This window comes from Topomyia yanbarensis, chromosome 2 (genome assembly GCF_030247195.1).
Source record: "Topomyia yanbarensis strain Yona2022 chromosome 2, ASM3024719v1, whole genome shotgun sequence".
NCBI lineage: Eukaryota > Metazoa > Arthropoda > Insecta > Diptera > Culicidae > Topomyia > Topomyia yanbarensis.
The window spans coordinates 146711565-146725084 of record NC_080671.1 but is presented as its reverse complement, the minus strand read 5'-3'; the positions used below and the strand labels follow the sequence as shown (position 1 = coordinate 146725084).

The 13520-nt window shown below is 36.1% G+C and overlaps 1 protein-coding gene across 13 annotated transcripts in view; it reads right to left on the bottom strand.

Annotated features, from left to right (window-relative positions):
* Positions 1-240: 240 nt before the first annotated feature.
* LOC131681656 (ubiquitin-conjugating enzyme E2Q-like protein 1) overlaps positions 241-13520 on the bottom strand; it is a 205060-nt gene continuing 191780 nt past the window's right edge. For all 13 annotated transcript variants that reach the window (XM_058962581.1, XM_058962578.1, XM_058962582.1 and 10 more), the window contains 4 exons: positions 11322-12699; positions 11022-11157; positions 1476-1825; positions 241-1412 (listed from right to left, as the gene is read on the bottom strand). In XM_058962581.1, the coding sequence (XP_058818564.1) occupies positions 1328-1412; positions 1476-1825; positions 11022-11157; positions 11322-11653 (903 nt within the window). In that variant the 5' untranslated portion in view covers positions 11654-12699 and the 3' untranslated portion in view covers positions 241-1327. The remainder of the gene's footprint in view (positions 1413-1475; positions 1826-11021; positions 11158-11321; positions 12700-13520) is intronic.

Below are 13520 nucleotides of genomic sequence, written 5' to 3'. Positions count from 1 at the left end.
ATCCAACGGATAACTCATTTTCGACAAAAATCCACAAGGGACTCGTGTTTACGGGCAGTTCAGTTCATCTCAAAAGTGTTGAATCCACCAAACTGTCCCCAGTTCCGTTCGATGGGCGATAATAAAGTGGAAACTTCAAACCAGCGACATTGATCGGATGATAGTTTCTCACTATCTGAATATTTTTCAAACAGCAGAAATTTGTATTGTTTTAGGATGTGATATCGTGAGAATAGCAAATTTTTGAAACGTTTGTTCCCTTTTATTCTACACTATTTTCATACACATTATCTGCATTGCACAAGACTTCATGTAACTAATGAGATATACTGCTGGAGAGAAGTGCTGGGAACACTTTGATATTGTAGCGGTTCTTAAACCAAGACGATTGGACTAAACAGAAATCACATTTTCGGCGTTTACGGTTATTGACAATATAGAATGTTACGAAATGATTCTTGAATTTCTCGAAAACACATTGTTCAAATAATAGCTCCGAGTATGATGCACTAACATATAGGTTAATAAACCCTGTTTGAAAATTGGACTTTACCACTTAAATCTATTAGAGCTGTTTTGCTAGCATAAGAGAAAATAAGAGCAAAGCTTCAAGGTTGCAGAAATCAGACGGGAACAAATCTTGTAATGAGAATTCTTCACTAATGCATTAAACACTTGTCAGTTGTATTTTGTGTGATCTTAGTTCTTAAAAATATACGGCACCAGACAATCTGTGCATGGAGTATGGTTTACTGGATCTTGAACCACCCACGTGACACAACATAGTCCAAATCTTGTCCGATTCAAATGTCCTAGTTTTATAAGACCAACTGGGCAGCCAAGCTATTTTGTATAGGTTTCTCATCGTTCCTCATGCATGTATTTTATAGTTTTTATTTCGACATCGTTGGATCTATTATACTATTATAATTAATTAGTAAATAGCTAAGAACTATGCGAAAAATAGATCTGTTGCAGTGTGACTGCTTGATTCGCAAACTTTTGAGATACTTTTATACCAAACTCACATAGCTCTTACCTGTTGTTACGTTCTGTTCTTTTCGAACAATTTAGACACGATGACCGTTTGAAAATTTTGAACTGTTTGAGAGTGTATTGTTTTAAGGTCGGAACGTTTCAAGGAGATCATTCTTTCTGAGCATTTACCATATCTATAGGTTCTTTTTAAAAAATCTTATCTTCGTGATAACAATCGTCAATTCGAAATGGCGAGAATTCGATACCTAAAGTTTTAATATAATCGTAGTTCGCCTTCTACTGTTTACAGTTGAGTTTTAGATTGGTTCAATATCGGATAACCGAAAATCTAACCGTCATTCAGTGCGGGCGTCACCCACCCGTATTTTTCGTGCGTTTTGACTAGCGATCGGAACGCTTCCTCAGCCGTTCTTCTAAAATGAGACGTTTACAAAATAAGTTCAATCGAATTAGCAGAAACACATTGTGATACGGACCTGCTAAACTCCTTGGTGGATTTTGGCTTACGTGAGACTCGACCCTGTCCCTTGACCAGACTGGCGGCAAACTGCATCAGTACTGCTTCGACTGTGTAGGCACTGGCCCAGCCTCGTGGTGTCAGCAGCTCCATACAGATTGCACCGCCTTCCATCACAAAACCCTTCTCGATGCGTGGCTCGACGACGCGCATGAAGGGTGGTGCGAATGGAAAGTTGTCCGGAAATACCAGATGCAGCAGGATGAAGGGTATGCTGAGTTCGACTAAGTCTTCAGCCAGTGGTGAATCCGGATCCACTCGATAGAGTCGAGCGTGCCATTCGTACAGGTTGTCACTTACCAGTTCGACCTAATGTTCGGAAAATAAACGATGTGAATTAATCTGTCAAAGAATTTCACGGCTTAAATCTGAAAGGTAAGATAAGCAAGAGTACATTGACCAATAAACAATCAGATAACATGCGTCTCCAGATCAATGGACAATATATTTTTAGGCTCACTGATATGTTTTCGTGATTTTTTTAGGTATATAGTCCAAGCCAATGGCTTACAATTTACAATTTTCGCATTCGTGAACAAACTAAGGCGATATTTCACCTACTTCGATCAGCAATAAAAAAGCTAACATACGATGTAACCAACGTTGTAATTGTCGCTGATGTAACATTGTTTGCTCTCCAAATTTTCTCGACAAGACAGCAATGGATCTTATCTTATCGCGGTATAATATGAGATGACATTTTCGCGCCTGATGTAAAACTGCCGAATAACTGATGGTTTCGCAAAAATTCACAAAAGTGAGTAGATACATATCATTAGAATGAAAATACTGCAATAATATGGGGAAATAAATTCTATAATGTAATATATTAATGGTTTTTCTTGAACCTAATTTATCACGAGGTTCGAGGTTACGAAATTATCACGCTTCCATACTGCATTTCCAGCGATTTCTCGCAATTTCTTGAAGGGTGAAAAGTTGGGTCCGTGCCTACTAAGGATGAAAAAGCTGTGCGATAAACTGCTTGTCGTGAGAATGAGCGAATATTTTAACCTCTGCAAGCCATACTCAAAACACTGCTAAAGAATGTTGATTAATTTGCCGGCCGTTGTACCGAAGCATTTCCTTACAGTAGCGTTAGTGACGCGCACGATATCTCTGCAACCGATGAGCTGATTGATCAGATTTTTTAACAGTTCTTTTTATAGTTTTTTTAATAGTTAGATCTTGAATGAAAAAGTTTGCAATCAAATTAGTAATGGAAATTGCGTTACTTTCTTAAAAAAAATAGATGTGTGTTTGTTTCTAAACTTGGGATGGTTTGCCGTGATATCACGCTTAACGCTCTTTTTAAATTAAGGAATGTACCTAGAACATCTGCAGAAATATTTGGTCGGTTCATCGAATGCATATTTCGTCTTATTTGTTATATCGTATACCGTAACTGTAATATCTGTAAATTTTTGGTTGTGTAAAAAGAAATATATAACGTTGTATCTGTCCAATATCATGCGCATCCAAACTCTTTGAATGTCGCTTTCAAGGATGCAGACAGGATTTTTGAAGTGATACGATCAAGTAATCCAGATGCTTGCCCGTAACAGGAAATCGATGGTAGGCTTCATCCATCGCTGCACAGTTCGTCCATTATCTGCTTGATTTTGATTCACACTTAATTCGAAATGATGTTGATCCTACTGTGACGGAAATGGATTCCATATATAACATTTTCTCATTTGATCTGAAGTAACTGCAGACTACCATGAAGCAGCTCAATCTTTTCATTCAAAATTACCATAAGAAGGTGCTTTGCATTAAATTGATCACATTCCATCGTATCAGAACAACGAATTCCAATTTTGGACAGTAACTCCAGCAGCTGCGTTTAGTATATCGTCCCAATCGTAATCGTAATTACCAAAATTTAGGTTATACATTGCGTAAACTTATTGACGAGTTATCAATAGATTGAATGATGTGTAGGCCACCAAATCGCCATCTTCTGACAACTGCTTTAGGACAGATATACATGCAATCAAACGGGTTTGAAAACTTTTCAATTTATTCTTTTGTTTTCAAGAAAATCATTCACCTTTTTATTTTTCTTCTGTATTCCCGGGATTTCCCGGGAAATTTATTGTTTATTTCCCGAATTCCGGGAAGCTGAAAACCGTCGAGAGATGGAAGCTCTAGGCTGTTCGGAATTGAAGTTGCATATCTAACAAATCGAACCTTTTCGAATTAATTCAACAACCGATAAATTTATCATAAATTCTCGGCAGTCGGTTGCCCAGAGCAATAATCACATGAAAACACTTCTCCGAGTTGCATAGATCACATCACTTATCAAGGTGAATCCTGATTTGTGTCACTTTTTACTCCATCCTACTAACAAAAAGCCGTAACAAACGTGAAGATGCGGAGGTATACACGGTCTCGATGACTGCAAGGACGTGGCTAGTATCGTTATTGATATTTAAAAGTGTACAACTTTTGAAACGTGCATATTGAGGATGGATAGCTACTCCCATTTGTTTATGCTCTGTGCAATTTTACTATGGTTCTGGTCATCACGGAGTAACAACTACGAAATATGCTCATGCTCATGCTCAATTTGGCTGTTTTCTTAGGCAGAGCCAACGTATAATAATCCTACGTAATCTACGACTTTTACTAGATTCTGATAGTGTTTGATCCCATAAGCTGAACACTTTTCTGTTGTTAAATAATAGACCTGAATTGCCAGTTGGAAACTATAATGTGATGCTTGTACGTTCGGGTATAAAAGTTTATACAATCGGGATTGCAAATCAACCATTGGCATGCACAAGGGGGGTCTAGGGGGTGAAATCAGGAATCTCTATTGATAACAAGATAAGGAGGATGACGAGTAAAAATACAAGACTGTTGGTAATCAATTTCATTTTGTGCTTTGACTAAAAATTATAAACTTTTTATTGCAAATGATTAATGCAGTCGGTAAAGGCATATATTGCGATTCCAGGAGGTAGTACACGGAAAGCGAAAACAAGAAACTTTCAGCTTTTTACTGAAACTGAACAGTAATATAATCTTAGAAATTTTTTTGGAACTAAATAGATGTTATTTTTTTGGATAACAACTTATTCTACTTCTATCTTTTTTCATGTTAACGAGGTTATATTAGCTAGAAATTACTAAATAGGAAAAGGTATAAAAATTAGTTATGAAAGGATTTGGAATATACAGATAGGAAAGCTGTCGGTTCTCATGGTAAAAAGGGACGACTTTGCTGTTGTCGAGAAACATGGTATATTTGAGCAATTCGTAGTAACTCTGCCTAAGCACGATTCCTACCAGCAGAAAATTAAAAAAATAGTCTGTAAGATTTTAAGCCTGTTCCTACCCAAGTAAAAATTGAACTTTTATAGCACGCTACAAGTGTAATCTTAGTTTAATAGTGAATACCAAAAAATATATGTTTAAATTTCTTATTTCTTGGAAGGCATGAGATATATAATTACGCCTTTAAGACAAAAAGTTATGGGAAAGGATCGTATAGAGATCCTTTCCCATAACCCATATCACAACGTAGCAGCAAGTTCATAAGACGATCAGTTCAGCAGTCACATGACTATCGGAAAACACACGAGGAAACTGGTTCGATGTGGATTGCAAACGAGCAACAGAAAAATCAGACTAGGAGCTTATTGTCGCACTGGTTATATGTTAGAACAGCTGAAAGCCGTTGAAAAGGACGATCATGTCAAGGGCGCATAAGGTTTGTTAATTATGGACTAGCATGTTAGAGACAGTTTAAAATGTTTGGGACAGTTTTGGGCATGTAGCACGCAGGAGGACTCGTTAAAGTGATCAGTAGACAACCTGTAAGGCGTCGTCGACTTTTGGGGAAAACTTTGCTCTCACTGGAGGTATGCAATCGAATAAAATATGTGTGTGGAGCGTGACTAGAAAGTGGCTCCTTGGAAATGTCTAATGCATTCATGGTTCGCATCAAATACCCAATCGCTATAAATAGCACTGGCTTACGAAAAAAAAATGATTTCTTTCCTAACTATGTTTTCTAAATGTATTTTGGACCAATAACAAACTTCTAAAAGTGTTTTTGAATGTTTTCCTACAGAAAGATAACTTTTTATTTTTTACTTGATTCTCGAGTTGCTCAGAAGTTTTTGTTTGTCATAATTTTTCTTATAAATTTATTAGAGATTCACCCAATACTATAAATAGAGATTTTTTTCAAAAATTGAAAAAGTAATTTTAGGTGAAAATCTAGGCCATTCACATACCTAAAAATCATCATAAAATGAAGCTAAAAAAAATTTAAAGTAAAATAAAAATTATTTTTTAAACTTAAAGCCTACAGTGAAAAAAATATCTCAGTGGGCCATAATCCATTACCAAATACTGACGAGATAGAAATAGAAATAATATATTTCGTAAACATTTTGATCTGTTTACTCAAATTAAATAAAGAAATTTTTTATATCTCACAATGAATTTTGTATGAACTTTTTCACCTTTCGAGCACGGTTCATAGTACTTTTTATTGATTTTATTTATGTTTGCTTTTTGTTCAGTAGTAAAACTTTTGATTGAAACATTCTTGAGTTTTGGATGTTCAAGAAAAAAATTAATTGATATTAAAACAAGGTTTATAGCAGGCGTCCTATTAAAATTGAAATAGCTCGTACGTTGAAATCCACTCTGATTTTTTAACAATATTTTCCCAACATACATTCTAAAAATTTAAAAAAAATCCAAGTTAGAAACATTTGAAACTCTATGAATGTAGAATCGTTATGAGCTCTTTGCGGTCGGTTCTGGAAATTTTTGACTGCAATTTGCTTACAATGTGCAACAAATTTGAAAACAGTTAATTTTTTCATAAATTCTCACGCAATGGAAAAAAGAGAGAATTTATTCTTCACAAAAGAAATGAAAACCCGAGTATGATGATAAACAATGACCAAACATTTATACGTGCAGTACAACAGATTTCATGTAATGTTTGTCTGCTGTCCTGAAGATGTCATTGTGTCGTCGTTTTCTTCAAATATAGGGCTATCAAACAATCGAGCTGGCCGTGAAGCAAAAAATCGCGGGTCAGAGAGATGTATGACCAGGATCTGAGCAAATTCAAAAAAATGCATCTGAAAGGGTATTGAAAATTTGACTTCAAACAGCTTCTGGAACGAAAGATTTATGTTGCCAAAGATCTCATGATTTCAAGAAGTATAAAATTGTTGTTTGCCGGAAAAAGTGTATGATCTGGCAGTAAATTTGCAGTTACAAAACTCCGATTTTCATCAACCTACAATATGAACCGAGTTATACATCTACGATTGTCTTAAAATCGTCTAGTGCTAAATTAGGTCTCCCCGGGGCCCTCCCAATTTTTTCCAGATTTGGCGAGTAACCACTACAGTAAGAATGCGCAATAGCAGTATCGAGATAATGATGTCAACGTCATTGAGAATAGGAACTCCCCAAACTGCCCGGATTTCCACCCAATCCATATCGACACACTCTATAAATATATAGAATGGAAGCATGGCTAAGGATGGTATTTCAATGACCAGATACTGGAAAAAAGCAGCCAGAGGTGTTGACCAGCAGCTTGTGCAGAAATTAAAGACAGGTATCAAGCCCAAAGTTCAAATTTTCATTCGAGACGAATAAAAACCGCAAAAACCCACAATGCACAGTGGTCATAAATATGTGCAATGCAAATATCGTTACTAAACTTGATTTCTTTAGTAAATTTTGGGTCGCTGAATCCAAATTTCACATTAAAAAATTGATTGTGTCCACCTAACCTAACCTAATCGTTCATATTTAATTACCATTTTTTTGCTCTAACATTTTTTAGAATATCAAATAGTACATGTTTTGATGTGCTTACAAAAAACCATGATTTTTCGTTCAATAGTCTCAAAACTGCAGCTTTTGTGCTTGAATACCAATACTTTGATATTGTTTCCAGTGAGCATGGTATCTCGTGAACCGAATTACAGACCAACCTTAAATTTTGGAATGTTGTTTGTGATTATAATAGCAAGCTCAAACAAAATTTCAAATTAATTGTGAATGTTTCCCTAATTTTGACGTAGGACTACGTCTTTGTTTTCGATATGGGGGTGTACTTTGCAAGTTCTACCAAAATGGTATGTAACGAAAAGTGGTCCAGTTTTAAACGCATGTAATTCAGCCATTTTACGATAAATTTTCAAATTTTTTTGTTCATATCGCCCCGAAATAATTTTAAGAAATATCATGGCATTAAAAATTTAAATAATGTACAAACTAGTCAAAATATCGCGCATTTACACACAGAATGTAGCGCTTCCCAAATCCGGTAAGACAGATTTGTGCACCTAGCGTGCTACGCTTCTATGAATGACGTCATCATCGACTATTTAAAGAACGGATTTGGCCAGACACGCTCAGTTGCCTGTTGAACGGCTGGTGGAGCAGATCACTGCGCTGTGGTTTTTACAGCCAGTGTAGCTGAGTTAGAAGTCCGTTACACTGGCTGTGGAGGTACGCTACCCTGTGCCGTCCAACAGGCGACCGCGCCAACTGTTTCCTTAATGCCGCTGTAAGGTTGCCAGTAAATTTTTGGTTTAACCAATGTATTTGCTATTTGCGCTTGAAGTTAAGTAATGTAGTGGTAGTAATAAGCTTCCTATTTTGGTTTAAACACAAGGACAGTTTTTAAAACAGGATTTGATTAATACGGAACTTGGTGAATTTGGCACCACTTGCAACTAGTATAATCAACCTGCACAAAGTGTAGCATAACGCAGGGCTGTTTTTTGGAACAAAATGTGTTATCATTCAGCCCTTCGCTATGCAAAATCACGATATTATGACAGATGGGCTAAGCGCGGCGTTTCATGGAGCGCGTCCGTTCCTTTAGTAGAAATTTCAGATTAATTTTTTGTAGATTTTCAGTAACTTTGATTTGGTCAACATAATTTGCTTCGCTATATTCCACTTTCTTTGAATCTATTTCCTTGTGATGTAGAATTTATAACCTCTTCTGGTGTGAATTTATTCCAACTATGAGGGTATCAACACTTCTTAACTTGTAAGACAGATTGTGACTCCAGTTCTTGATCAGAACAATGTACCACCAAGAGTCAAGAAATTGCTGTAACTGCTCCAAAACCATCGACAATTAAACCGCTCCTCACATTGGCAAAAATCAACAAAATTCCATAACTAATTTAACTATCATATTCTGTTGCTGCAAAACACTTCAATTCGAGGTCCGCCTTTCCTTGACCATGATGTACAATATGTTTGATATACAAAATGTTCATGGCACAAATAAGAAATAGTTTCTTTTATTATGAAAAGAATGTTTTTCTTATTGATTTCATTTTTCATGCATGTTTTATGATATTACGTAAGAAGGGACGAATCCTCCCTCCCCCTCAGATAAGAATTTGTAAGATATTTTGAATATAATATTTTGCCCTTACGTAATTAGTGTATGGCCCCTATGTATGTATGCAATGCGCAGCGTTGGAAAGCATTTTCCGATTAATGCTAATATCCCAGCAAATCATGAGCTTTGCATACACACAGGGCATCTTGCAGGCAAAAAAACTTGTCATGGAAAAATTGAACTTTCATGATGTAATATTAACCAATTTACAATCCTGTGGCATCGAAATACAAACAAACTTGGGGTTATCCATGGGTGTTTGAACTTTTAGGATCTGTTTGAGATCAACTAGAAAGCTTGATCTATATATGAGATGTGATTATATTGTCTAAAATTTGATTTTTCTTCACCGGTCCGGGTGTTTTTAGCACACACTAAGTACTAAGAAAATAAATATTTTACATTAAGTAGTATAGTCCTACGTGTAAAGATATAATAATAGTTGCAGTAAGTTTGCCTCGTTGGTTTCTATATATTTGAATTTTTCTATACTGCAGATAACTGTGAAAATATAGAAACACGAGTCATAGTTGCAAGACGGTTAAGGTATACTTATATTTGTATCAAGGAAATCGCTCCAAACCCTGAATTTACAAGCAGCGTTCAGAAAAAGAAATCCACCCGTGAATAATAATGCAAAACTTCATGAAATCAAGAAATACCATGCGTCTCAATGAAAAAACTAATTTTACAAAGGTCCAAATATCAACCTTCGGCGCAAAACGGCGCAAGAGTGCACTATGATTTTTGAAAACTAGGTAAAATTCTACGTCAGTTGTACTAGATGAGATCCTTCAACACGCTTTTACCGATAAAGAAATGACACTCTGAATGTAAATAAGTCCGCGTTAAACAACATAGTTATATTGATTTTATTGGTAACTTTTTAAATACTCATTATTTCTCAAATCGAAATACACCATTGAATTCCTGATGATTTTCTATTAGAAACGCCAATATGCGTTGTTAAATTATTATTGTAGTACCTATTAATGCGAGATGAATTAGAATGAACTAAAACTTTTTGTCACTCAAATCCTTGCAGATTTTCAAGACCTTGCACGGTTCAAAAAAATGTAGCACTTATATTTTTCAATCGATTGACTCAAAAATTTGGCGAATTCAGCTTTAGATAATGTACATTTAGGAAAAAATATAAAAGGTTTGAAAATCGACAATAAATTTTGGAGGTTTTGACCGGCCCTGTGTTATTTTCTTCTAATAACGTTTTATGCTAAAGCATATTTCCAATTGAAAGCGTCAAATTGGCTTTGCTTATTGCAGGATACATAAGGCAAATGTTATAAAAAATATTTAAAAAAAAATTCCAGTCAACTCATATGAAATCACAACTTTAATTATTCGTAAAAAAAAAATTCCATGCATCAATAGTTTACGAGAGTTATGTGGGACTGAAAAATGGTCAATTTTATTAACTTCAAAAAATCAAATTGCAAAAAACGTGAGAATTGTATCGCGTCAAAGACCACGATAAAATTTTTTCGAGGAAGTTGAAAATGATTAATGTTAATTTTTAAGCCTACTTAAAATGGGATGATAATAAGATGCAGAAATACTTTGGATATCTTTTTTGAAAAACCAGTTTCTACATTTAAGAAATAAATGAAACAACGTGAATTCTAATAACAAAATAAAACAATTGTTTTACAATCGAAGCTTTACCAGAAATCAACTGGGTGTTTATAATAATGGATCGACACTGTACTCGTGTAATCTGTTGGATTAGTTGCCGTCAATAGTATAATAGTAGTAAGAAATTGTGAATTTCGTGTATGCTGCAAACCATTTGACACATACGGTAAAAATTCTTCGAAGATACTTTACTTCTCAAGTTGACAACATTGAAATTATGCGATCTTCACCGTTTTGGAACATTTTGTTCACTTTTCTTTATTGAAGAAAGAGATAACTTTTAACTACGCCATTCGATTCAGCACTCAAATATACACCATCATGAGTTTCTTACTTGACTTATTTTTATTTAGTTTTATCTAATTTTGAATCCCGCTGGTCGTTTTGTTCATGTATAAACATTTAGTGTAGTGATGCTGATAACATAACTCTTACCGTGAAGTAAGGATCCGACCGTGAATGCTGCAACCGTTCAATTTCCTTAAGCTCCTTCATTAGTCGTCTGGATCGAATAGTGGTGTCTAGTGGCTTTGGTACATTAACTACGCTATTGTTGCTAGGTGCGACGACGCTGGACGTGTAAATAGAATAGAGAAGTTACCAAACATTACGCGAGGAGATTTTACGTATAGTCAATTAAATGCATTGAAGGTTTTGAAACAGAGAATCGACCCAAATCATTGTGTAATTTGTAATCAGATAGCATAGGGAAAGGAACAAGTTGCTCGTACTCACCATCTCAACCTCCGCATGGGACTGTCGGTATTGGATTTGCTGGTACTATTGTGATTACTACTACTGCTGCTACCGCTAGGAACAATTGCGCCGGCCACTGCCAACGTTGCCGGATGTGTTGGATGCAGCATTGAATGCCCATCTGCTCCCGGCCCAACCTGATAATCTGTGCTGCCTCCACTCGCACCATGCTGTTGTTGTTGTTGCTGCTGCTGCTGCTGTTGTTGTTGTTGTTGTTGGTCCTTGTCCTTTTGCCCCCTTTCCTTCTTGTCAGGACTTTTGAAGAATTTTCTTATTGCTGCCGTCACCTTATCCTTCGACCGTGATGACATTTTTTCTCGTTCTCTTCCTCTCCGCAGTTCTGATTCTGATGAAGATGGATGGACGTAGTGATTACCTATATTTCTAAAGAATGACTTTGATCAAAGTTCTTCGATTAGGCCGCTTTCACCTTCTCCGAAAAGTAAAAATAGCCAATCGTCTACTGAAGCTTTCGCAAACAAATTGATGCTGAAAGCGTCCACTTAAACAAATTGGTTTATCTTTTCCGACGCCCAACGTTTTTTCTTCTATTTTTATCGTTGCTGCTACTCCTCCCGGCTACTGCTGCTGCTGCTGCTGCTGAATCGTCAAAAACGCTTGCGAAAACCATCTGCCAATTCGATGTTGCTCCCTGCCCCCTACTTTGTGGCTCGCGGCAGGTGTGCTTCACGGCTAGTGCTTATTGGTTTCCCATCCGTCGCGTTATTCTCGGTTGTCCGATAGTGTCAAGGGATGCTACATATATATTCGATCGGTGGGTTGATTTTTTTTTCTTTTCTACCGGGTCCCGGGTCGGTGGCCGTCTATCAGAAACACTTGACACGCCGCGTGTGATTGTTTGCCTCCGGTAGACGAGTGTGAGATAATAAGCTCACTGAGTGATTGCACGTGCTCGAGGGTTCACACCAGGTTCGATTTAATGGCGACACGGTACATCGCTCCTTTTGGTAGCTCAGTGGGGAACAGAATCAATTTATTTCACTACTAGATTAGACGCCTGTTTCCGATGGTATTTGTCTTCTCAAGCAAGAAGCTTTTACTTCCACCAGATTTGGGATCACTTGTCACTTACTCGACAGTTGAGCAAGAAAATCTGTGCAAGAAAACTCAACCGTATTTTTCGTACTGCCTTAGCAAAACCAGCTCAGCTATTTCTATAAGCTTTTCATACTATCGTTCAACTTTTGGCAAGCGGCTTGAAAGTTACAGATGGATGAAACAGATGAACTTTTTCCTTTTGGCGTTTAAAGTTTTCGTTTTTTATTTGATTTCACGACTTACGAATACTGGCAGCTCGGCGAACTGGACAGGTTAGCTGAGTAAGGTAGTTTTGTTCCTGGAAAAGATTGGAAGAGAAGGAAATATTTAGTTATTGTGGAGATTTTGATTAGTCAAAAGAAGATCAACTGTTAGAAGAAAGTTACGACTTTTTCCACACAATTACTTGAATGATTGTCGGAAGTTGTTGCTTTCATTTGAATTTCACCGATCCTTTTTAGTCTCTTTTATGATTAAATTGTTTGATTTTTAGTATTTTTATTATTTATTGCAGCATACTGTGCAATAGTGATCTGAGCTTATGATTATTCAATAATGTATCTTCAAGTAATTATGTTATGATGATTGCCGGTAATCGCCTTTTTTGTTCATTATACCTCCAATCATGATTTTGCATGTAGTTGAAAAAGAATAACCTTTCGTTTACCCCAAATAAAGTTATTTAAAAAACATTTTTGGCGAAAAAATGCAACTTTTTAATGAAAATAGCTAGATATGTGGTGCTATGAAACAAATAGTCCGCCCTAAAATAATCATAAAGTTGTCTGAAGACTACTTCAGTATTCGATCAATACAGCAAATGTTTTAGGAAAAAAAATAGTTTTTCTAAGAAACACTAAGGAAAACTCTAAAGCTTCATTTAAAATTTATTGTGATTTAAAAATAAGTACGACAGATAGAGCGCTCACGCCCCCAGTAAACTTTGGCAAATGTTTTCGTTCTACAATTTCACTGAAAGTAGTATGGCTCTATCTAGAATGATAAAGTTGAAATTTTGACCTTGGTAAAATTACAAACTGCAAATACTTCCCACAGACGTAATAAAGCTAAGGTCTTTAGTTTTAGTAAAAACTTAAAATTTCTGCTAACTTTGCTTTC